This window comes from Amphiura filiformis, chromosome 4 (assembly GCF_039555335.1).
Source record: "Amphiura filiformis chromosome 4, Afil_fr2py, whole genome shotgun sequence".
NCBI lineage: Eukaryota > Metazoa > Echinodermata > Ophiuroidea > Amphilepidida > Amphiuridae > Amphiura > Amphiura filiformis.
The window spans coordinates 29,583,467-29,609,344 of NC_092631.1; the positions used below are offsets into that span (position 1 = coordinate 29,583,467).

The window sequence follows — 25,878 nt, forward strand, 5'->3', positions numbered from 1 at the left end:
CTATTAATTTTTTGCAGGTTTTCCAAGTGGATGATGATGATCACACTGCCATGCTCTTAGCAATTAAAAACGAAAAGGTAATCATAGCTGTCAGCCCCAAGTACCTTGCCATCAACTTTTATTATACAATAACCAATGTAACTTCTGATAATAAATGAATAAAATGGCTAGCTTAATTATCAGCCACCAAGGTTTTGACTTAGACCCAGTCCACACTATATTTTTGTCATTGTGTCGTAATTACCCGATTATGACATGATTATGATAAATGAATGATGTAAGCATCCACACGGTCAGCGTGTCGTAATAAATTCTGGTTATACATACACCACGACAATTACGAAGTCCATAGAGTAAACATAAATACAACGACAAAGTGCGTACACACTGGTATTCTTCATCGGCAATTACGACACGATCATGCTACGAACCGGCCCAATGATGGAAATTTTCATCATTCGCTAATGATGACATGGTTGTAGTATTTCACTGTGTTTTTGATATGATATGATATTTTGTTGTAATTTATGTGTTTGTATGTACATACATGTAGGAGCACTCATGAGTGCAATTTCCCTTGTGGATTTAATAAAGTTTTACTTGACTTGATTTGACTTGATGCCGACGACATTGAGCGGACACACAATACTAATATCATAATACGATTATGACATGATCATAATCGACGGAAAAAAAAACACTTGTGTGAACCAGATCTTAATAGTGGGATGCAACCACTGTTTGGCTGTGTTGCCTTCGGAACCGCCTAAAGGCCACCAAAATGTCCATAAAATAATCAAAATTTTGAGAAATTTTATTGAAATGTTTTCTGGTTTAACATGTCACTGATCATGCCTTTGAAGGTGTATTTTGGTAACATGAATTTTGATCTAAATTGATCTGATGATAGTACAGTTATGGAACAATATAGTTTTGTTTATTTATTTGTTTGTTTGTTTTCTTCTTTCAGAAACCACCCCCTGTACTGAAAGTAACAATTGTAGCAGCAAGAGGTTTGGATGCCATGGATTCTAATGGTAAGGACAATTTATTAAGTGTCATTATAAGCACCTAAAAGGCAAGATGAGGAAAGAAAAAACATTCACCATATATATTATTCTGCAATGCATTCAGTTACCTCAGCCCTGGGGAGGCATTTGACTTTCGAAATGACTGGGATGTCCGGACAGCAAAACTAGGGGTCTTTCAGTTTGAGATTTTGATGTAAAAAAATGGGGTCATTGGGTGAGAAGCATTCAAAAATGGGGTTAATTCAGTCAGTGCCGTTGAGGCGCAGAGAGCCATAACAGGTTTGGGGGTAAAATGAACGTCAGGGCCCCCTTTTTAAAGGGGCCTCTGAGGTATCTTTTCTTTGCTTTTATGGGCCCAAAAGGCATGTTTTCTTTACTTTTTACGGCCCCCTAGGAACCCAGGCCCGGGGGTTAACGCACCCCTTTAACCCCCCTTGTCGGCAGCACTGAGTTCAGTGAGACCTGGTCAATTTTAGGGCTATAAATAACAGTGCGGAAATACACAAATTATTTGAAAAGGTTTGGGGGGAGAATTTTCCAAAATTCTGGTAATTTCGTTTAAAAAAATGGACATTTGGAGAGAGGTTATCTAAAATCCATTCATAAATATTTAAAAAGGGAGACATTGGGTGACAGCAAAACAAAAAAAGGGGGTCATTGAGTGAGAGGAAATTGAAATATAGGCTATTCCAGTTGAAGTCCATACTCCTTAGGGAACACATGACCTTAATCTCCCACACAAGGGGTGTAAATTCCAATGGAGTCACCTATTTAGGTAAACCCATTTGAAAATCATTACCTCCTCTTAATTTGGACGTTAAGGTCATGTCTTCCATAGGGTGTATGTGGATTTCAACTGGAATAGCCAAATGGGGCATTACATTCTTGAATCTTGCTGTTATACTCCCTCTGCAGGATTCAGTGATCCTTTCTGTGTAGCAGGCATCATACCAGGCAATAGGAAGATTAATGGCCACTACCCGCAGGTCGGCAAGGACAAGACCGGCAAAGACAGAACTCTCACCAAGGATGTTCTCAAACATGTTATTTTAAAAGATCACCTTCCACCTGATAAGCTGCGAACTACGGCTGTTGTGAGCCATACGTTAGACCCAGAATGGGACGAGACATATAGATTGTAAGTAAATTGATATTTTGAATTTATTATTTGGATTTTTTTTAAATTTATTTATTTACTTTTTGGCCCCCACATATATGTGGGGCTTATGTTATCATCCAGATGGTTGTTTGTTTGTTTGTTTGTTCCCTTGTTTGTTTCTTTGTTTGTTTCTTTGTTTGTTTCTTTGTCCGGGCGGAAGCAAATTCATTAATCCACTCTCCAGCTTAAACGCTATCACCGATCAACTTCAAACTTGGTACGGAGGTAGGGTATGGTGGCCTCATGTGCTGTATAGTTTTGTGTTGCATTATTTGCATATTTATGAATATTAATGAGCTCATTAGCATATTTTGCCTACATTGTCGTTAATCCACTCTGCAGCTTAAATGCAACCACCGATTATCTTCAAACTTGCTACGGTGATAGTCTATGGTGCCCTCATGTGCTGTATACTTTTGTGTCATGTTATTTGCATATTTATGAATATTAATGAGCAGCGTTCGAAATTTTGGTTGTCCGGTTGCCCGGGACAACTAAAAAGTCGCCGGACAACCAAAAATACTGATTCGGTTGTCCACGGACAACCATAAATCTAGCCAAAAGTCACATTTGTAGGCCTACGGACAACCAAAAACTTAGACGGACAACCAGAAATTGTAATCTGGTTGTCCGTGGGACAACCATTTATTTTTCCTAAATTCGATCACTGTTAATGAGCTTATTTGCATATTTGGCCTACGTTGTCATTAATCCACTCTGCAGCTTTAACGCAATCACCGATCAACTTCATTATTATGTTTTCAGGGTTATTAGGAGTTAAGAAAACCTAATAATGATAATATTGATGGCTTATTTAGCATGATACCATAACATATCGGATTAAGTCATACAAATATCGAACTCGCCGTTGGCTCGTCCGATATTTTTATGACTCATCCGATATGTTATGGTATCATGCTCAGCCATCCAATATTATATCAAACTTGGTACGGTGATAGTATATGGTGACCTCATGTGGTGTATAGCTTTGTGGGGGCCATCTTAATTACGAACCGCGTAATTCTAGTTAATATTTTATTACTATTCTGATTATAATTATTTATTTTGTGTGGAGGGTGTGTGTGTATTTATTTTGCTTTTTTCTTGTTTTAATTTTGTTGGTTTTATTTCTATTATTATTTTATTTATCGAAGTAACCAAACCGATATATTGAACAGTCAGAGACTCGCTCTTCTCTTTTTTAAATTAACTACAATATTGAAGAATGTTTTACTTAAGGTGGTACTACCCCCTGATAAATTTTGTGACTAATTTGCATTTTTCTCAAAAAATAACTACACACTGGTAACATGTATATTATAAGGGCAAGGAATCCAATTACTTCACTGAAATTTCAGTGATTCAAGACAACAGGTTCATGAAAATAAATGCAGCACACAATATCCACCTTTACAGGGTACTACAAAACCAGTGTGAGCCGTTGTCTGGGTTTCCTCTTCCCATGTGATGAAAATCAAATCGGGTTAAAAAAATGTCTTGAAAAGAACCTTTGACCCACAAACTGTTATATTTTCATGATAAGTTTCTTTTATTATGTTTCTTATAGTTCAGTAGACGACTTGGCTTCCGATTGGTTGAGGCTAGAAGTGTGGTGAGTTGCTATTCCAGTTAAAATCTAAAACGCTAATATTGTATTAAACTGTTAATTTTGTTCATTTTGAACAATTTGAACAATTCCTACAAAAAACAAAGGTGTTTAACTCACATTCTAGTGGCTTTGTCAGACTGGCAACTCATCACATATGACTGTTTCCTCTAATGGGTAACAGGAGGCACCGTAGCCCGTGATGAGATGGTCAAAGATGTTATTGAGTGCATAGGTCCCCTCGTCCTTGTTTAGAGTGCCATGTCCTTTTCTGCGTATCCAAATGCTTCTTTGAACCACCTGGTAGTCTTATCAGCTTCACAATCAATAACTTTAGAATCCTCCAATTGATGGAGTGATTCGTAGAGGCCACATGATCAGTGATGGCCAGGGACAAGTGATTTGCGCGGAACTTTTTTTCCGTGCAATCTCTGCGCAATTGGCTATTTTTTTCCACGCATATCGCCTGTCCCTGGTGATGGTGATGGCAGTTTTGTGAATGTCTGTGACAAAAGATTTGCGATTTGCACATGTAAATGGTCTGGATTCAAATTTTTCTCCACCTCTTTTTGGTGCTCTGTTACCCATAAAAGGAAACAGTCAGATGTGATGAGTTGCCAGTCTGATGAAACCACAGAGTGCCATGTCCTTTTCTGCGTATCCAGTGGTGTAACGCCACTAAAACGTGAGTTAAACATTTTTGTTTTTTGTAGGAATTGTTCAAAATGAACCAAATTTACAGTTAATATCAACATTCCTGATGAACTTGTTCAAAAAATTGAAAGATAAAATTACATTATATTTATACATATTTATACAAAAAAAGCAAAATGTAATAAATATCATTTATAACCTCATTAATATACGCGATACATGCAATTAAATTTTTTATATTTATTTGGAAAACGCAAACGCTGAACGCGGTCACTAATAAACAACAGTGGACCTCCGCGCCATCAGCGTAAATATTAGTAACCTCCACGTGCGCCGTGTTGTGCGTCGAACAAATTGCGAGAGCGCTGGCCGCCGTATTTGGATTGCAAATTCAATGCATTTTGAAATCATTAATAGAGTATGACATGAATACAAATTTATTAAAAACACATAGGCCAACATTTATTTTTTTAATCAACCATGAATGATCCTAGCATTTACCTCTAGGTCCAGGGACACTTCAAAGCGAAAAAATAACTTGAAAAAAAATTTAAAAAATTGAAATTCGAGTATAGTCCCACCCCTCAATTTTTGACAAATTGGGGGTGGGAGTTTACTCGAAGGTGGGACTGTACTCGCGTCAGTATGGTATATGATTTGTAGAATGAACTTTCGCAAAACATCAAAGCGTTATTTTTCAATAATACATTGATTAAAATAATGAAAATAATGTACCCTTAATATTCTTTTTGGTGAGACTAGTATAAATTTGCAATGTCATAGAATTTATTTGTGGAGCATTTCTATGGCAACTCGTTAACACGAACCCTCTTAACATGAAGTTCCTGATAACAAGAAGTATGTTTTACATTCTCAAGCATACATTTCACATAACACTAACTCCTGATAACAAGAAGTAAAATTTGAATTCCGCACAACTTTGTGTTAATGAGTTTCCACTCAAAAGAATTTTCAATTTGTACATGACATTCAACGATTGGAATCAGGAATGTAACCTTGAAAAGCACGGGCGTATCACAAAGGAAGTTGAATTGTTAAATACCAACTCTTGTTAGCAGATCAGTAGAAAATGAAAGTTGTGTGGTATTTTGGTCGATCCTTCATGTAATTATTTCGTGTAATCTAATCCTAACTCTAACCCTAATCCTAACCCTAATCCTAATCATAACCCTAATCCTAACCCTAACCCTAATCCTAACCCTAATCCTAACCCTAAACTAACCCTAACTCTAACCCTAACCCTAATTTCGTGTAAAATTACATGAAGGAATAACGATTTTATGCAACTGTTATATACAGGGTGTCCCTGAAAAACTGTATCATTGAAATTGGAAAACAATTATGTTTTCTGATGATACAGTTCTTTCAGGGACACCCTGTATGTTGCATGAATCAATCAAATACCAGCACAGTTGTAGCATGCATTACCAGCTATAGGTATCACAAAACTTGTTATGACTAATTGGATTATTCCAGTTGAAATCCATACACCCCATATGGAAGACATGACCTTAATCTCCCACACAGGGAGTGTGAATTTCAAATGGGGGTTACCTAAATGGGTGACTCTGTTTGAAATCTACACTCCCTGTGTGCGAGATTAAGGTTATGTCTTACATAGGGGATGTTTGGATTTCAGCTGGAATATCCATTATTTGCATGACACCAGGAACATGCTAACATTTTGCTGTTGAAGATATCGACTTAGAAGATTAGAAAATAAGCTTATAACAATCAGACTAGATTTAATTTTTGTAAGATGTATATTTGAAGAAGGGGTCAGTCTGCAGATGTTATCAATGCAATGTTATTTTTTCAATATAAACATACATGTAGCATTGAAACCAGAGAGGGAGTTTCTTGATTTTTTTGTTTGGCTCTTCATTTTACAAACCATCCAGTAAATATTGGGTCAACCTTTTCGGGCTATTGATGAAGGGGTCAGCAAAATTCACCCTTTCTCCAGTCCCTGGGTAGGAGCGGCCTGGGTATGACACTGCAAAAGAATAATTAATTTGACAATAAACTAAGGCCCTGCACATCATTCTTTCCCCTGAACAAAGAGACCAAAAAATATGCTAATTTTATTAGGAAATTATATTGATAAAATAAAACACTGAACTAAATTTCAGAATAGTTATTAACTTTTACAGTCTGTAAAAGTTCTGGAATTTATTTTGTTAGGGCAAATGATGAATCAATTTTCCTGTTGAGACTTCAACCATAATATTGTGATTTAAATACAGAGCTTCAGCTTCTTCTATCGCAACAATACTTTCCATACTTTCGCTTCTTATTTAGAAAATAGGTTACATTTTTCACATACTGCCAAAAAGTTTTCATGCTTTTTGCATGCCAAGCAGCCCATGAAAATAACAACACACATTATAGTCCATATAGTACATATGTGACACGATCTGGTCCATGGGGGCCAAAGGAGGCATTTTTGAAAATTGAGTTACTGTAATTATTACATTATGCTAACAATAGGCTGTCATTTACTGAAAACACCAAAGGTCTAGCATACTTGGTTTTTAAGTTAAGTTTTTTCATGTCTATTTTCTTATTTATTTGATTGTTTTTTACTCCATATTTTTACCTTTATCTCAGTTTCAAATTTGCACTTTTGGCCCCTATGGACCAGATCGTGTCACATATTGTACATAGGTCAATGTAAGAAAAGGAAGTGTAGAATCACAAATTTAAAAATCAGCTGAACCAGTTACAATTGATGAAGTGTGAAAAATTAATTGCATGAAAATGTCAAACTTTACAGTTCTGATTCACAGCAGCTGATCATTCCATCATACAATGCAGTGTATATGCTTGCTCGATAGCAAATTTATACAAAAAAATAAGTAAGAGCCGCTTAAATGTTGAATATGAATAGTTTCCTTTTCTGGTCATATTTTTTCAAATAAAAATCTAAGCACCCCTGATGTAAGTGAGTAAATGAAAGTTGAAATGAGGGATTTTGTGTGCATTTTCAATAGTATATGCAGTATCGCAGTGTATGATGGGATAGTGCCTTCAGCTGCCCTGGATTCTAGGTGCTCAATTAAACAGTGCTACAATAATTGAGCAACTACATGTAGGTGTTGCACATTATATTCACCCACACATGTTGTTGTTCATGGTGCATCCATGAAAAACAAAACAATAAACAAGTAAATAAATGATGTAACACACAATGCAAAACTAAGCAAGATAATTCAAAGTTATATTAACAACTGTATCAAATAAAATTGACAGTTTTTGTGGTTTAGATGTCTTTTTTACAATGTATTTTTATACTTGTTAATTTATTGTGTGTGATTATGCCTGTGAAGGTTTGGACCAGACAACCCACTTGTCTGGCCTTCTATGGATTCCTTTTTCATTTGGTATAAAAAAGTTAAATGTCAATAAGTTGGAGTGACAAAATTTTTTAAAAAAATATAAAAAATAATTAAGAATTTAATAACAAATGAAATAAAATCATTGAAACCTTGCCTACAATTTCTTGGTAAATTCAGCTGAATTTGTCATGTAAATGAAGTTGTTAAAACTCATAAAAGGGATTCTCTCAGATTTGCTACTCAATAAATACCAATAATTGTTTGTTGATTAATTAATTGCTTGAAATGTCTTAAAATGATTTTTAAAAAGTACATGTTTACAAAGTTGTTGAAGTAAACAAATAAAACAAGACCATGCCAATGCTATTGGTATAAATGATTTCAATGAATTTCAATATTTGATAAACATCACTCTGTTTAGTTGTTATCTATCTAGTCTGTCAAAAAGTGACTCATTTCCTCAGCCCTAGTTTTGTGTTTATTTAGGATTTTCATAAAGGTTAGATGTACAAGAGTTACAGAGTGACAAATCATTTTATTGAATCTAAATATAATTATCAGTATTGTTTGATCTAGGATGTATATAGTGTATTTAATCAGAGGTGGTGGTATGGGAACTAAAATGGATGTGTCATTATCAAAATTAAAACTAGAACTCCGCTATATAATAATAAACTGCATCAAAATTCAGATTACAACCACATTAGGAAATATAGTATTGTACAGGGATGAGAATTTTCAGGCTTTTGCTTGAATGCAGGCAGTTTTGTTGTCCAAATTTACACATTTTTAAAATCTTTTTTCACCCTGTTTTGTGGCCTTTTAAGGCCGAACACGCTTTTTCATGCAGTTTTCAAAAAAGCCATTCTCATGATTGAGCATAGTGATTCTTATCTTTTCATTTTGAATGATACTATAAAAATAAAAATGAGTATAACTATACGTTCAAATCAGTGACAATTTTCAAGCGTCTATGTGATGGAAACAAGCTAAATGAGTTGATTGAATTGCTAAATTGCTTTTAGCTTTTGAGGTATACAGGGGTGTTCAGCTTTTGAGCTGATTTCAGCTATTTTATAGCCAAAATAAACACATTTTCTTTTATTTTCAGCCCATATTTGGCTTTTTTACCCTGATTTTACGTTGTTTTCCAGCTATTTTAGTAATTTTCCTCCATTTTTGTCTTAGACCTCTCACACCCCTGAGTATTATGGTATTCAACTTATTTTATTGTTCTAAGCAACACTAAAATGACATATATAGGGCAATTGCATTTGAGCCAATAATGTTTTGGCACAATAAAACGCAGAAGTTTGCTTGTAAAATCAAATTGAACATCTTGACAAATTACTGTATTTGCCAGATCACAAGACATGTATAGTTGAGCAAGTGGATATGTACCCAGGATGGTAGTTAATTTTGTGTTTGAATGTTGATTTTGCTATTGTGCTACTAGGGATGAAGATATTGATGCTACAGTGTTACAGTCTGTCCAGAAGGCATCGGACGTGAACAGCATTAAAGGCGTTGGCAAGTAAGTTAAAGAGATATTATTCCATTTGAAATCCATACACCCTTTATGGAAGACATGACATTAATCTCCCATACAGCGGGTATTTATTTCAATTGGAGTCACCCATTCAGGAAACTCCATTTGAAATTCATACTCTCTGCATGGAAGGGGGGGGGGTTAAAGTTGATTTATTAAAATGTTGCCTTCTAAATGTAGCATTTACCTGGGATATGGTACAGGGATATGGTGTATCTCTGTTTGTTCTCATAAAATAATTGAGCTAACTTGGAATTCCCCTGGGTAAGGAACTATAAACTGCTTATTGCCTTGGTTACCACATTTAGGGAGCAGATCATGGCTGTGATGGTTTATTGTGGTATGTATAGGGTGATCCCTGATTGTTTCTAAATTGTGTGTCCTGGGCCACTGTGATCAGTGAATTACTGAGGCTTGTTGGGTTAATGGCTGTGTTTGTAGTGTACTATAAATCACTGCATTTTTTATAATCATATCCTGCAGTTAAAGCCATAATGTACAATCTTATAATATGAAATTGGTTAATTTTTTTTCAAACCATGTCCCAACTTACACCTAAATGGAATCGGCCAAGTTTGTTGTCTTTGTAGGTCAACAGAGCAAAGTTTGACATATTAAAGGGGGTAACCCTATTGGTTTTGGATATGGATTGTCTTTAAAATTACATAATAATATCAAATATCTCCCCTTTATGCTGCTTTGTGAAAAACGAGAGCATTTTCAGCGTAAATGTGAATAAATAGCCAAATTTGCAATCCAATACCTTGTATACGTGAATTGCATTCTGGGTAGGCATGCAACAACAACAATTCCGTTCAGTATGACGAATGCTGACATGCTGCAATGCCGCCCAGTATTGAACGGAAAATATTTGTTGTTTTTTGTTTTTTCGCACTGTTTCAGAAAAAAAGGAAACAAAATATATTTTCCCTTGTAATATGTACATTTCAAATGAATCTAAAAAAGTTTGGGTTAAAACTTGTGAGGAAAAAACCTTCCGATACCGGGTTTTGAACCGGGTACCTCTTGGGTAAAAGAACGACGCGCTAGCCAATTGAGCTATTTCACCAACTGAAATAATCAAGGAATTGTTTTAATTATATACGGCGGACCGTCTCCTCAGCACTTAGCGTAGTTCGCTTTTTTCTCTTCCCATGATCCGAAGTAATTTTTATTGTTTACAAACTGGTATACCTGTAAAAACCGCTGTGATTCATGATTTCTCCGGAAATACATCGACTTGGAGCGCCAAATTTCAGGATAGTAATGAGAAAAATAGTATCTATTATGTGATACCAAAACCTCATCAACAATGAAAAAATCGGGGATGATGCTGTCGATCGGGTCACGGACCTTTAAGTCATAATTTTTTTATTATGACTTTATGTCCTCCAATAGAACTGCATGTTAAATGGCCAAAATAACCAGTGGGGTTTCTTTCACTTTACCTGGTTGTTTCAGCTTAAAATGGACAGCAACCCTTACCGGCAGTTATTACTAATATTATTTCAACATTTTGAACAAAGAATAACAAAATTAAAATTTGATGGATAAGGCTTTAAAGAACCCATAGACCTTTTCAAAACTACATGTGGACACATGAAGAAACCATGTGTGTGCACCAGGTTGTAGGCGAGCATCCTCACACTCTTGTAAATTCACATAAACGCTTGTCAATGACATGCATAAAGCAGAGCGCAGCTATCGTAAGTGCTGTGCCCAGTATGCATGGATCATAAACAAACAGCTGTCTTCTGAAAACTTTAATATGCAAACGTCTATTCCTGAAGTAGACAGAAAGTTGTTATCAATTTGTAATTAAATGACAATTGTATTAATATTGTTATCTTATCCGCTTCAGATTATTCAAAGAGATTGCCCAGTCTGCTGCTAATAGTGGAGATTCTACTGACTACATGGGGTGTGTCAACATTAAACTCAGTGTAAGTACTGCTTAACCAGGTTTAGGTAATGTGTCAATGGGATGTGTCAACATTAACCTTAGTTTAAGTACTGCTTAACCAGGTTTAGGTAATGTGTCAATGGGATGTGTCAACATTAACCGTAGTTTAAGTACTGCTTAACCAGGTTTAGGTAATGTGTCTGCTAGTAGTGGAGATAGTACTGACTACATGGGTTGTGTCAATATTAAACTAAGCGTAAATACTGCTTAACCAGGTTTAGGTAATGTGCCAAATGGTGGTGTCAATGGGATGTTTCAATATTAAACATAGAGTAAGTACAACATGCTTACTTAGGTAAGGTCATTTCAACAATAATATTGGCATTATATTGACAGACTGGTGTGAGTTGCATGTCTATAGTTTATGCGGCTTATAATTGGCGAAAAACTACCTGTAACTTTATTAATGTGTGCATTAATAAAGCTATATTTTTTTCCTTATTTGGAATGCGTAGCTATATAATAATATTATGTTTGTTATTGCTTTCACAGACCATACCCAGTGAAGGATTAGAAGCCTGGTTACCACTAAGGGCCAGGTCATCAAAAACACGCGTACAGGGAGAGGTCAGAGTAAATATCAAACTTGCATATGAGGTAAGAACAACACTTTTCTGTTATTGGTCTGGTTAGGTTGCATTGGGGGTCAATGCGCTATTCCAGTTGAAATCCATACACCCCTTATGGATGATATGATCTTAATCCCCCACACATGGGGTATTGATTTCAAATGGAGATAACTTCATTTGACATAATTCACATTTCCCTGAGTGGACGATTAATGTCATGCCTTCCATATGGGTCTGGATTTCAACTGGAATAGCTCAATTTGATATACCTGTAGTTAGTCTGAGATCAGTATTGACCTTTTCAGTAAATCCCATAAGCCTTTGCGAGTACACCTGAGATGTCGTCATTTGACGTCATGCTGACTTGCAATGCGCAGTAATGATGTTCAATGAACTATGTGCGCATCGGCACAGATCGTTGTGACGACATTTCAGGTGTACTCGCAAAGGCTTATGGGATTTACCGAAAAGGTCAATTGAAAGAAATTAACTTTTTCTGTAAATCCCATAATTCCTTGCTGTTAGCCTGAGATGTCGTCATTTCACGTCACATCGACTTGACATGTGCAGTTAGGATGTTCGCTAAACGATGTGCGCATCAGCGTGATGTCAAATAACAACAGCTTGGGTCTAACCGCAAGGAATTATAGGATTTACAGAAAAGGACCATTTCTTTAAACACTGATCAAAATATTTTGTTGTCTTTGTAGGAAAGCAAGAGGCCAGACCAAGGTATGACAGCCTATAAGGCCCACTCCATCCTGTGGTATCATTTTGTACATTACGAGGTCTCACAACAAGATAGCAAGAACTTCTGGAATGGTCACCTGACTAAGGCTGCCATGGCGATCCTATCCCAACATTCAGTGCAATATGAAATGCCTGATATGCAGCAATGTCTAAGGTAAATTGCATTGGTGTTAATAAAGGATATACTAATATACCAGGTGTTCCCAAACTTTTTCCAAACTTCATTAAAAAAATATGCCACAATCCACAGCTTAAAACAAATGCTGTTACTTTCCAAAAACTTATCAGGGCGTATCAGTTAAAATTTCCAAACTAGTCCTGCTGACCGTCTGCCAGAATGATTTAACCAGGACAAATGCGTGTGAAGAGCTTGAAAATTGGGAATTTTTAATGCTAAATGGGTCAAAATGGGGTTACTTGACCATGATGGTGCCCTGTTCTTTAATGCACAGAGATGAATTTTTTGGATGAAGTCCTGTGACCCCTTATGGAAGAGGCTACAACCCCGCAGAGTCCCGACCCATAGTTTGGGAACGGCTGCTATATACTGTCTTCCCATGTTTGGTTTGGGTAGGTTGAAACTTCTGACAATTGAGAAAGTACACAACTAAGGAATTACACATGGTAGTTAAAGCACTCGTTTGACAGGCATGCGCACGTACAACACGCACTTTGCGGTTAGAACCTCGTTTTGAGATGACCGTGCTAAGGATCAATACATGTATGAAGAAAAATGTGAGCATGAAAATTTTGTGAATCAATTGCACTCACAAAATAAGCCAAATTATTGTCATGCACATAAACATTTCATGCTTAACAGTAATCGGAAACAATTCTTGTAAATGTGGTAACTTTCCTGTAAATGTGTGTGTAATTCCTGCAAATGTGACCGTACATCTCAAAACGCTCGTAAAGTCGGCAAATGTGATTTTGAGTTAGGCATACAAATCAAAATGTTCATGAAAGTCATATTCAAATGCTAAAGTGTGTCAAGTTCAACTAACCATAACTCCGCTTCCGGATATCGTAAGAAGTCAAATGATGCATCATTTTAAAGCTTATGACATATAGGCCTACTTTCTAAATATGAAATTTAAAAAAATGATCAGGGCTGACTTTACACTCCGTTTGTGGTGGACGGTCACATATGTGGAATAGTTTGCATTTTGCTGATTTTTGAATAACTTCATTTGTTTTTAAATTCATGATTTTGAATTTTCTTACATAAACCAATACATAAAAAAAATCATTGTATGCGCACAATGTGCTTTCATGGGAAGCTGTGTTGAACTTTGCTGAAAAGTGTGACATGAGATACTTAGTATAAATGCTAATTGGGGATGGCACTAATTAGTGTTATTAGACTAGTCCAGTTGAAATCCATACACCCTCACACATTCAGGGTTTGCCTGAATGGGTGACGCCATTTGAAAGCTACACTCCCTATGTGGGAGATTTCATAGGGGGTGTATGGATTTCAACTGAATGTCCCAATAATGATGATTAAATTAAAACAGATTAATGGCCAGGGATAATTCATCGTCTGCTTCACATACTGTTGTATCGCAAAAGGCTGCTTTTTGTGATTTTTTATTGTGATGAGGCACTATAAAATTAACTTTATATATTAATATTGAGGTATTAATACAATATTACAACCTCATGTCCATTCATGAAAGAAAGAAGCATGCTGAAATATAACACAACAATATGGAATTATGCAACGATGATAATAAAAATCACACAAGGCAGCCTTTTGAGATATGACAGAATGTGATGCAGACAACAAATTTGGTAAATGTGGTTATTTTGCACTAATCGCGGCAATACTAACATGGTTTTAATGTGCGTTTGTGCCACCATTTTGTTTTCATCCCTCACACAGCCGCTGGCTTGCTTATAGCCAAGAATGTGCATTGACGGTTATGGATTTTCACTCGTTATTCAGACATGGGAAAGTTATGGCTAATAATTGGTCACCATTTGCCTTCAAACCGAGCGAGGTATGTTTGTGCTTCGGTTAAAAGTGTGTATATGCACTGTTTCAGCCAATGAGGTAGCATGTATCAAAGAGTTCCCAACTCCGCCATGTTAGTGTGTTGCTCATGGAGGTCACTTAATGTGACTCCGGATTATTTCGCTTTTTGCCCAGCAAACTTCGATTCAAAGTGTGTGGTTGTGTGCGTTTTGCGTTGTTTAATATTGTGTGCTGAGCATTGCATGTGCAACACTCAAGGTGGAAGATGCAAGTTTATGTTTGATTTAGGACTCTTGACGATAGATGCTGGAGGTAACATTACGTGGCCTCCATGAGCAGCAAACCAAGATGGCGGATTGCCATAGCGCTATGTATGGTGCAGTTTTGAGTCAGTAATCTTTTGTGTATTATATCTTTGGTTTCAGCACAAAATATATTATGAGGATTTTCATAGATGGGTGACTCCATGTGAAATCGACACACCCAGTGTCTGAGATTAAGGTCATATCTCTATAGGAGTGTATATAGATTACAACTAGACTAGCCAATCAATCAATCAAATTTAAAGCCCATTATAAAATACATCCGAAATTAATGTGTGGGATGCTTTTTTGAAGCAAACAAAAAAAGATTTCCTTAATTAATTTTAAGAGATCAAAATTTACATTTTGCAAGACAGTTGCTGTGCTTTGATGTTAATGCCCACTTGTGACAAGAGTGTGTAGTCTAGAGCATCATTGTTTGGCAGGTATGATGGTCAGTGAAAGCAGTAGGAATAGTATAGGGATGTGTCTGTGTGCAGCAGGGTAAACTCACAAATAGTGTTGGTTGGAGTGTGTGGTGTTGGTATGTGTTCACTTTGTGTCTGAAGGTATGTGCTGCTGAAGTGTTTGGATTGCATCATAATTTGTTCATTGCACAGCTCATTGCAATTTGGTTGCAGGAAAATCCCCATTTGCATTGTCAAACAGATAATAAAGGTAGGTATTGCTTATACATGTGAGCTACAAAACAAGTTGTCAGACCCATCATGTTAATGTTAAAGGGACATTCAGATATCTGTCAATCCTAAACTACAATAATCCACACACATGTAATTTTTGTGCACTTTAAGAATATTTGCTGATGAAGTAATTAACTCCTACAGTAGATACGCCAGACACTACATCATCATGTCAAGTGAGGCTTACTATTTATTCTGTATGCCCGGCATGAGGAAGTTCCATGCAAATCCAATGGAGGATGCAATCTCAGTGTTCTTCATAGTTTGTCAACATTTCTCAAATGAAAATGGATAAAGGCCATTTCCCTGATTTACCAACCATTTTTAAAGCAACTTTGGACAATTTGACAGAGTTCTGAAAAGTCGCTTCATCTGTAATGGGCTATTCCAGTTAAAATCCATACACCCCCTATGGAAGTCATGACCTTAAACTTCCATGCATTTTAAATTGGGTTACCTGAATGCACTTTTTGAAGTTCACATTGCACTCTCTGTGGAAGAGATTAAGGTCATGTCTTTTATACTGGCTGCATGGATTTCAATTGGAATAACCTAATACTGTGTGGGTGTGTGTTTAGTTGATAGGAGGGTAGTTTGGATAGGATGTCTTTGTGTAAGCTCCATGTTGGGTGTATGTGTGTAAGTATTGGATAGGACAGCATAGTAATTGGTTCATTGTGTAGCTTGTGGCATTTTTGACAAGAGTATTATTGTCTCCCAGTCCTGTAGTCTTGACAGAGGTAGGTATGCTTATATGTGTAGAGGGAAACAAGAAGCTTGTCAGAACGTTTGGGCTTTAGTGTTTGGATTGGACCGCGTAATCCCTTTATCGCATGGCTGGTGGCATTTTTGTAGTGAGTGTAATTCCCTCAAGCCTATAGTCAGGTAAGTATATTAGTTTGTGTGTGGAAACAAAAAGTCAGATGTCTGGGGTGTTGGTGTTGTGATTGAACAGCATAATCCTTTAATTCATGGTTGCTGAGTGTGGTATCCACCGAGTACTACAGAGTACGTACCACCAGTCAAACTCCCTGTGTATTGCATGCGGTGAGTTCTCGCATATTCATGAGGGCTGATTGTTCGATCGTGCCGTGTCTAACAATCACGCCAGCGCTGCGTGCCATACGCGATAGAGCGTTGCATGCTTTCGCGATTATGTGATAGACCATGAAAATATGCGGTAATTGCGTAGCAGTCTCACCTGTCTTATTTCATGGAACAATCGGCCCTCATTATCGGGTGATGCCGAGACTTTGACTTGTGGTACGCTCTCTGTAGTACTCTGTGGTGGTATCAAACAGCATTATCCCTTAATTGCATGTTTGCTGGTATATTGATATCAAATAGCATAATTTCTTTATTGCACCGTTGCTGGTATTTTGGTACATGGTAATTGATTGAATCTAGATCAAAGGTCTCTTGAAAGTCGGACCACTCACGACCCCAATTATGTCATCACCTTATTCCTGGGTAGTCCTGTGTTGGGAGTCCCTTGATCTAGATACTGTCAATTGTATCCTGCCCACAGTCAGTGGAATGGCCTCAGTCAGCCATGCGCTTTAAGGACGATGGAGTTTCGAATATTTTCGGATTTAACGCAGAAAGTGACAGATGCATCTTGGGATCATCCTCATATTGTCCAGTTACCTGAAGAAGAGGTACGATCAGTTATGATATAATGGGGGTGTGTGGGGGTGCTTGTGAGTGTGTGTACATTCATAGATTGAACTATTCTTGATATAATAAGTAAGTGACAGACACGTCTTGGGATCATCCTCATATTGTCCAGTTACTTGATGAAGAGGTACGTGGTTAGTGATGTGTGTTTGTAATTACCTGCAAACAAGGATGCACCTCCAACCGTGGATGTCCTTGGTTGCATGAATATAACCAGGACATAGCAAATAACATAAAAATGCATTTAAAACAGGTCCACATTTAGGGGATATAGGACTGGTCTCGGTTGGATAGTAAGTGGTCTGATGTTTGTGGAGTAGGTCCATGTGAGTCGATTAAAAATGAGTGTGTGCGTCCTCGGTTAGATAGGATTCAATCATATGTGACCCGGCAGCACAAATGAGCCGTAAATTCCCTAAATTGTGTACGAAGGTCGTATTCATCGGTAACTTAAGCTGGCCCGACATCGATCTCATTTTGATAGTGAAACACTAATCAATTATCCTATTGTTGAAGTGGATGATAAGCTTCTACCTTAGATGGCTATAGAACTTTGAATAGCTCTGGTCTTTGTTTGCTTTTGCTAAATCCTGTTCAAGTGGTGGGTTACCAGGCATTGTATTTTGTATAGGTATGCATAACCAACAATTAACAATGAGAGAACTTTCTTAAACCTCGTTGACTTGGGGATGATTTGAAATGACCGCCAATTATGACTGTTTGATATTTATTGCCAGCAACGTGGAAAAAGAGACACATGTATAAACGAAACAAGCTATAATTTTGTTGAAGGTGCAAAGTTTAACAAACCATAACCCCGCTTCTGGATATCATTTGAAGTCAAATGATATACCATTTTTAAGTTTATGATGTTTATTTTTTAAACACGAAATAAAACAAAATTGACCGGGGGAGGAATTTACGGCTCATTCGCTGTGAATGTCACATATACAGAATGAGGTCCTCAGTTGCAGGTAATTACAAGTAGGGGTGTGTTTGTGCATGTATTTGGGTGTGTGTATACATTCATAGATTCAGATGTGATTGATTTGGCAAGTAAAGGGATAGGCACCTCATACTGACCACTTACATGATGAAAATCAATTACAAGGTATGGTCACTGATTGGTGTGTGCGTACTGTTTATATAGATGCAGCCTACTGCAACATATTCAGCTAGCCTCATTTGAAATTCACACTCCCTGTGTGGAAGATTAAGGTCATCTCTCCCATAGGTATATGGATTTCAGCTTGAATAGCCAATTCAGAGCCTGTCTTGTTCATCTCGAATATAACAATTCCAGTAACTGCAGAATTTTGCAGTAATGGCAAGTTCAAACTAAGATGCTGAGAGGGTGAGGTGGTAGAGTAGTTAAGGTTTTGCGCTGTCACCCGGGAGAATATGATCTGCGAAAGTTTGTGCCTTAGGCTTGCCTTCGGTGAAATTCTCTTTCTTTCCCATAATGTTCCTTTAAGGTCTGCAATCCTGCTATTATGTTCAATTACTTTACAGAATATAATTGTAGAATTTCTTCTCACCCCCATATACTTCTTAGCATGTGTAGTTAGTATATGTTGTGCGTAGTCTCTTTTCCAGACTGAAAGAGACTACACACAACCTGAAGTCAGATTCCTGGGGAAAGTGGATCAGATGTTCAGATCTGATGAAGTCCTCCAATGGGATGGACAAAATAATTTAAAAACATACTGGTTTTGTCAAGCAAAAATTGTTTTTTTGATTTGAAGAACAAACTTGATAAATTGATTCACTGAAGATAAATAACCCGAGTGCTCTGAGACAAAGAAATTAATTAATATGGCCTTGTCAATCTGTTTTAAAAATCTTTTAACATATTTTCTTTTCAGGAATCCAATTTAAAGAAAGCATTTCAGAGGTTTGTGACGTATGGTCTGGATTTGATCAAGAGACAACAAGAAGTGTTTCCTGCAACCAACAAACCTGCTCTCATCAGATTAGAAAACCTACTGAAGTAAGCTTTTATATGTATCTGTATGATTGTTATGACCCATTTATTATGCTTTTTCGTTTGTCTGGATCTTACCAACTCATTGGTCATATACATATTTTTGTCCAGGGGTCAAAACCCCCTCTTTTCAAACTTTTTTACAGGTCCTTATTTCTCTTTTAAAGGAGGACTTTTCTACCTTGGGATTTAATTTCAGGGAGGGAGTTTCTTCTGTTTGGTTGAATTTGTGTTCTTTTATATGTTTATCATGTTGTTTGTTGTATTTTGATATTTGTGAACTGCACAGCAATTCAGCTTTTTGAAGTATTTATTTGTTTATTTATTAAATCTTGTTTTGCCTGGGGTACATAGCACAGGGATCAATACTAATTTCCAGGTTGGTCCAGGGGTCAAAGACAATACATCAAAAAACATTAGAAATAATGTACAAAACAATAATTGCATAACATAAAATAATTCCCCTCTATGTGCTGGTCGGCTGCAGTGCGGCAATATCTGCAAAGCTAAATGGGGTCCGAGGAGCAGAACACCATCTCGGAGCTGTAGATGGAAGAGGGCCCTTCATCCATCCAGCTACCCAGGTTGGGAACTGTCCCACATTGCACCCAGCAACACATGGGACAGCATGCCAGCTGCATGGCAAGTAAAGTCAACATTGTAGCCGACCAACATCTTGTAGAGTCAAGAGAACAATAAGGATTTAAACTAGACCAGCTAGATGAACAAATTAAAAAGCATAAGTTAAAAACATAGATAAGCACACATCAATGTTGAAATAGAGCATAAATCTAGCATAATATCAGACTTGAATATAATTGACAATTATTGTAAATGTGTATTTTTGTTGCACTTTGCAGGTGTTTACAGCAGGTGTCTGAATTACAGTTTGCCAAGAACTTCAAGATATTACAACCAGACTTGAAGACAGTCATCACTACTCTCATACAGGTATGCACTACAAAGTCTTGTATTATTGGGACCCACCATGAGTACGGGTATGGGTCCCGGACCATGAGTACGGGTACGGGTCCCAGGCCATGAGTACGGGTACATGTCCCAGTCCGTGAGTACGGGTACGGTTCCCAGGCCATGAGTACGGGTACAGGTCCCAGTTCATGGGTACGGGTATGGGTCCGAAGTCAAAATAGGGCATGAGTATGGGTCCGAAGACATGGGAATTAGTATGGGTACGGAAATTGGGACTTGAGTACGGGTATGGGTACTACAAGTCTGCTACAAACCATTCAATACAAACAAACCCTGATGAATCTATTTGCGGAAACTCTGTTATGTTTTGTCTTAGCAATATCGATGGCTTCCTTCTTAACATGTGTGCATATTATGGCTAAATTTTTAAAACTTTATGGGCCATTTTACACATATGCGCTCACATTATGAAATGTGGCTATCACTACATGATAGAATCAAATCATACCTATATCATAGCCAGACAAAATGGGTTGAACTGTATGGTAGAGGCAAAAGCAAGTTGCAAAAAAAAAAAAAAAAAAAAACAGTGGAAACCAGCAAAATTTATAAAATTTCAATTTTTAAAATTAGCAGCTTTGTACCTGACTGATTGGTCCCATACCTACTCTAGTTTTGTGTATGTTGTACTAATTTACCTCTTTTCTAACCTTATAGCAAGATCTTCATGATTGGTACAACAGGAAGCATGCTGAATGCCTACAGGCTGTCTGGAACGAGGTTGCCGTGGTATCAGCCATGGTGGATTTCACTAATGCAATCAGTGTACATCTTGCAAGACTCAAGAAATCTGTGGACCAAGTGTATCAGAATGTATTCAACATGAGCTATTTCACTATAGCATACCAAGAACTTGCCAGAGCTGTGAGTATTAAGGGATGTTATCAGAATAAAAGTGTAATTTCTGGATTTATCGTTTAGTAGACATGTATACTTCAGACAAACAAGGAATATTTTTGTATTGCATGAACATAATGATACTGTACTCCTCTGTTCAATGGTATTAAACCAATAGAATTGAACAATCTGCAAATGTTAAAAAAATAAACCAAAACCATGTCATATTAAGGTTAGTAATTATTCTAAACTGTTGTGATTTAGTAGTTCACAGCATCTTGCGAATGGTAGTGAACGCTTTTGTAAAACATACATAACTTGTTAACAAGAATAAATCGAGCACGTTTTCAAAGTATATGATTTGTAGAATGAACTTTTGCAAAACATCAAACTGTTATTTTTCAATAATATATTGATTAAAATAATGAAAATCAATTTTTTTTGGCTGCTTTGACCAACAATACATAGTGTAACCTTGAATTAAATTTTGGGATTTATACTAGTGTACAATGCCAACCCACAGACTTCTGCACACTTTACAAACTTTTGCTGACCACTGCGGTCCATGACACACCTTAAAGACCATTTTACAACATTCAGTCTACCCACATATAACCATGGCAACCATTCTGCTCTTCTCTTCACAGCTGATGTACGACATCAAAGTTTGTGTGAATAACTGTAAAAAGTGTGCCAAGGCGTTAGACGAGGAATCTCAACTGGAGATCAGTACCGTCCTATTTCAACTCTACCTAGCTATGAGGGATTTTGTTGCCAATGCTAAACATATCAAGCAAGAGTGAGTATCAGTGTGTTAGCATTAATATACTTCAGATTGCTTGATTGGAGGTGCGGCATATGTTGCCTACTCTTGCCCTGCTGAAGGAAGGGGGTATGGGAGATAGCAAGAGTTAGTACCAATGTGTTAGCATTAAGGAGGGGGAGTTCATTAAGTGAGAAATCGCCATGTAACGGTGGATACATGGGAATTGCAGTCTTCCACGCTTGTTTGATGGTGTTGATAGTCATCAATGTTAATAGAGCTATCACATCAACATCGGAAATGTTCAGAAAACAGGTCATGTGCCACAGGTGTGTATGAAGGCTCACATAAAATCGCATAATGATTGCCAGTGACCCGCATTAGCGTAAGTGATGTGCCCAACACCTGGGTGATGACCTGGACTATTATTATAAACTGGGTTATCAGATACAACTGACAGCTCCTTGGAAACCTTTGACAAGGAAGAGTCAGTATCAATCTTTAAGTGCCCTGCCTGTCGCCTGCTCCTGCTCTGCTGAAGGGGATTGTACCAGTGGGTGGGGGGAGATTTTGTAGAGTTCATTAAATGAGAAATACACATCATGGGAATTGCAGTCACCCTCGCTTGCTTGTTGCTATATCAAGAGATCGGTTCCATGCTATTGCACTCAAACTTGATTCATTTGTTGTTAATTCTAAATATATTAAACAAGAGTGAGTACACTGTGAAATATGATTTGCATATAAGGGACTTCTATTGATTACTGAAGAAAAATTTTACTGGGATATATATCTCCAAATTGTATATTTGAAGAGTATTGACTTAAAGTAGATTATTATGTGGTCATTGTTTACATTATTAGAGTACACAGACCTTGCTTTGATCTTTCACTCAACTTACATCACACATCTGGAATGGGCTGTTGTAGTTGAAATCCATACACCCCCTATGGAAGACATGACCTTATTCTTCCACACAGGGAGTGTGAATTTCAAATGAGTCACCTGAATAGTAGATGACTCAATTTGAAATCTACACCCCCTGTGTGGGAGATTAAGGTCATATGTTTCATAGGGTGTGTATGGATTACAACTGGAATAGCCCATTGGTTATTAAGGGTTGGTCATGCAACCACTGCACTTGCTGCATTCACACATGCTCAAAGTCTTACAAAAAATGACATTTTTGCCACCAAATTTGCAATGTATCATTGAGAATGACGATTCTATCGTATCAAGTCTATTTTTGCTGCACACATATCACATCCTATGACTGCTTCACATGAATGTATTTTTTTCTCTGCAAAAGTTGTTGATTTTTTTTTTATCAAAAGGTAAGTATTTTTGTTTGTATCAAATAAGCAAAGATGCATTTACTTCAGCCACTATAAGTCACCTTGTTGGGCTATTCCATTTGAAAACAACACCCCCTCTTAAGGAAGATTTTGGAATTCCAACCAAATTCAACAGTTAAAATGATTCCAAATTCAACCATTTTCATCCATAAAAAGTGTGGACAATTTTAGAATTCTGAACAAAATTCTCAACTTTTAGGCCAAATTGAGCAAATTTCTAACCAGATTTGATCATTTTCAACCTGAATTTAACATAAAACTAGCAAAAACTTCCAGCTGAATTGAACATAAAGGTGCAGTTGGAATTGAGATGGCACTAAAATCTTCCACAGGGGATGTGTGGATTTTAAATGGAATAGGCCCTTTGTGTTTAGGCATCTTCTCCATCTTGCATTGGCTTATGGTGGTGGTGGTACATAGTGGTGATGGTGGTGGGTCAGCAATTGGCTATCATAATAATATTTACACCCCTGTGGGTACATTGACAACACTATAATGAAAGACAAAGATAAAAACACTAGTTTGCGTCTGATGTCATCTGTCAATCAAACTCGAGCACGGTTTGTTTACAAGTGTTGTGATGATATGAGTTGCTGAACACGGCGGTAAAACGGAGCACCTTATTTTTAAATTTTGCACTTTCAAACATACAAACCATCTCAAAAGTTACGTCTTAATAGGAAACTTTCTTTCGTGAAGGCACCATGTCAATAATGCCTAGAAAACTTGCTTTTTGCCTTGTGATAGTACGTAATTTTTCGCCATTTGCTGCTATTCCTTTTCTCCGATCAGCACCAGATAAATCGACCTTCCTTGTACACGCTAATTAACCAATCAAGGATCATAGAAAATTTGATTGACAGATGACGTCAGATGCAAACTAGTCTTTTTATCTTTGTCTTTCATTATAAATGAATTCAATAGACTTTGTGGAAAACACAACATGCACCATTGGTCATATGCAACCACAGCACTCTTGCACTTGCTACATTCACACATGTTCAAAGTATTTTCTCAAAAAATGACAACATTTTCCCCAACATATTTGCAGTGTATCATTAAGAATGATGATTGTTTCACATCAAATTTCTGTGCTGGACTTATTGGAAAACACAACATGCACCCAAGATAACTGAATTGTTGTAATTGTTAACTGTAACATACTGTCTATGAGACTGCCAGTGGCAACAAGATTTGGAAGAGCCTAGGCCCAACTGGACATATCTTGTGGCATTCTTTCAGCTTTGCTGGTTTAACATCCTATTTTGGTTGCATATGAAAGTTTCTATAACACAATTTTAATGTGATAACGTTATTACAGCATTATTACAATGTTACTGCAATGTTGCTGATGTCTAGAATGTTTTACAAACTTTCATAATCTACAACTGTCTGACAACCAAAATACGACCAATGTCAAGAATTTAACAAGTGAAAAGGATTCACAAAATGTTTACGATCGAAAATATTTCTTAATGGTTATCTTGTGATTTTAGCATCTCGTTTTTTGGATCAACAGATATCCACAAAAAAGGTTCAAAAATTTCGGTTGATTCGGACATTGAATTTGCAAGTTATGAATAATTTTTTTATGTATTGTGGTGCCCCATAGGCCACTGTGTTGTAATTATGGGCAGTCTGAAAATACAAATTGCACAATATCATTTGTCAAATGACCGAATCTGCAAGAAAGCTTATACACACACACACATAGTTCAAGGTTTCTTGGACACAATATTCATTTTGGCCAATCGGCAGGTAGTTCTCAAAGGGTTAATTTTCAAATTGTGAAAATTTCATGCCATAAAAATATTTTGCTTTAACAGTATACCCAAAGAGAACAAACTCATTATTGCCCTGTCTGTAATGCCATGGCATCCATATGGCGGAGTCTGTTCTCTTTAGGTCTAATGTCATTGTCTCATGGGGGAGTCTGCATGTTCTCTTTAGGTTTAATGTCATTGGCTCATTGTCATCTGTCATCATCCTCATCAGCTTTTGCTTTGCATTCTTTTTCATCTCCATAGCGAGCTTGTCAACTTTGGCCAATCAAATGGATCAGCCCCTCCCCGGTTCAGTGTTGGCTCCATGGTATTTAAAACTGCTCCTGTTGAATTACCGTATGATGAATACAGGGACCAGAGCGAGATGGAAACCGTCAACTTTCACATGTTGTTTAAACCTGCCGTGGAACAGTGGCTGGGAGCTGCAAGAAAGAAGAGTTATGCAAGGATAAAGAAAGCTGTTGAATTAGATAAGGTAAGAACATTTTTCTCAAGTAAATACTATTTATTGCTACTGATGATTCGTGCCCCCACCAGCTACGACCATAATCCCTTGGTTCATGGTTCATTCTCACAATAAGAAGGGTATAATTTCATTGTCTGTCACTACCAGATGAAAATATCAGGTTTTCATATATCAAATCATTGAAACCATAACTATAAATGGATTTAAAAAAAAAAAAAGCATAGTGATTTATAGTCCACTACGCACAGGCACAACGCCTAGACGTTGATCCACAAGCCTCAGCACACTTTACAGGTTGTCGCTGACCACTACGGCCCCACATCAGTCCATAAACCATATAACAACAAATCAGGGACTTTGCTGCTACAAGAGCGCACACCCTAGACATTCCACAAATAACC

General features: G+C 37.1%; 1 protein-coding gene across 6 annotated transcripts in view; it reads left to right on the forward strand.

Moving 5' to 3' along the window:
* LOC140150778 (protein unc-13 homolog D-like) overlaps nucleotides 1–25,878 on the forward strand; it is a 106,862-nt gene that overhangs the window by 57,431 nt on the left and 23,553 nt on the right. For 3 of the 6 annotated variants that reach the window (XM_072172891.1, XM_072172889.1, XM_072172893.1), the window contains exons 5-18: nucleotides 18–77; nucleotides 971–1,037; nucleotides 1,947–2,169; nucleotides 3,758–3,802; nucleotides 9,266–9,343; nucleotides 11,220–11,301; nucleotides 11,814–11,918; nucleotides 12,601–12,794; nucleotides 17,150–17,279; nucleotides 19,164–19,288; nucleotides 20,143–20,233; nucleotides 20,930–21,136; nucleotides 21,757–21,908; nucleotides 25,255–25,486. In XM_072172891.1, the coding sequence (XP_072028992.1) occupies nucleotides 18–77; nucleotides 971–1,037; nucleotides 1,947–2,169; nucleotides 3,758–3,802; nucleotides 9,266–9,343; nucleotides 11,220–11,301; nucleotides 11,814–11,918; nucleotides 12,601–12,794; nucleotides 17,150–17,279; nucleotides 19,164–19,288; nucleotides 20,143–20,233; nucleotides 20,930–21,136; nucleotides 21,757–21,908; nucleotides 25,255–25,486 (1,791 nt within the window). Of the gene's footprint in view, nucleotides 1–17; nucleotides 78–970; nucleotides 1,038–1,946; nucleotides 2,170–3,757; nucleotides 3,803–9,265; nucleotides 9,344–11,219; nucleotides 11,302–11,813; nucleotides 11,919–12,600; nucleotides 12,795–14,525; nucleotides 14,644–17,149; nucleotides 17,280–19,163; nucleotides 19,289–20,142; nucleotides 20,234–20,929; nucleotides 21,137–21,756; nucleotides 21,909–25,254; nucleotides 25,487–25,878 lie in introns of all 6 variants that reach the window. The other 3 variants (XM_072172892.1, XM_072172894.1, XM_072172890.1) reach the window with 3 other exon arrangements.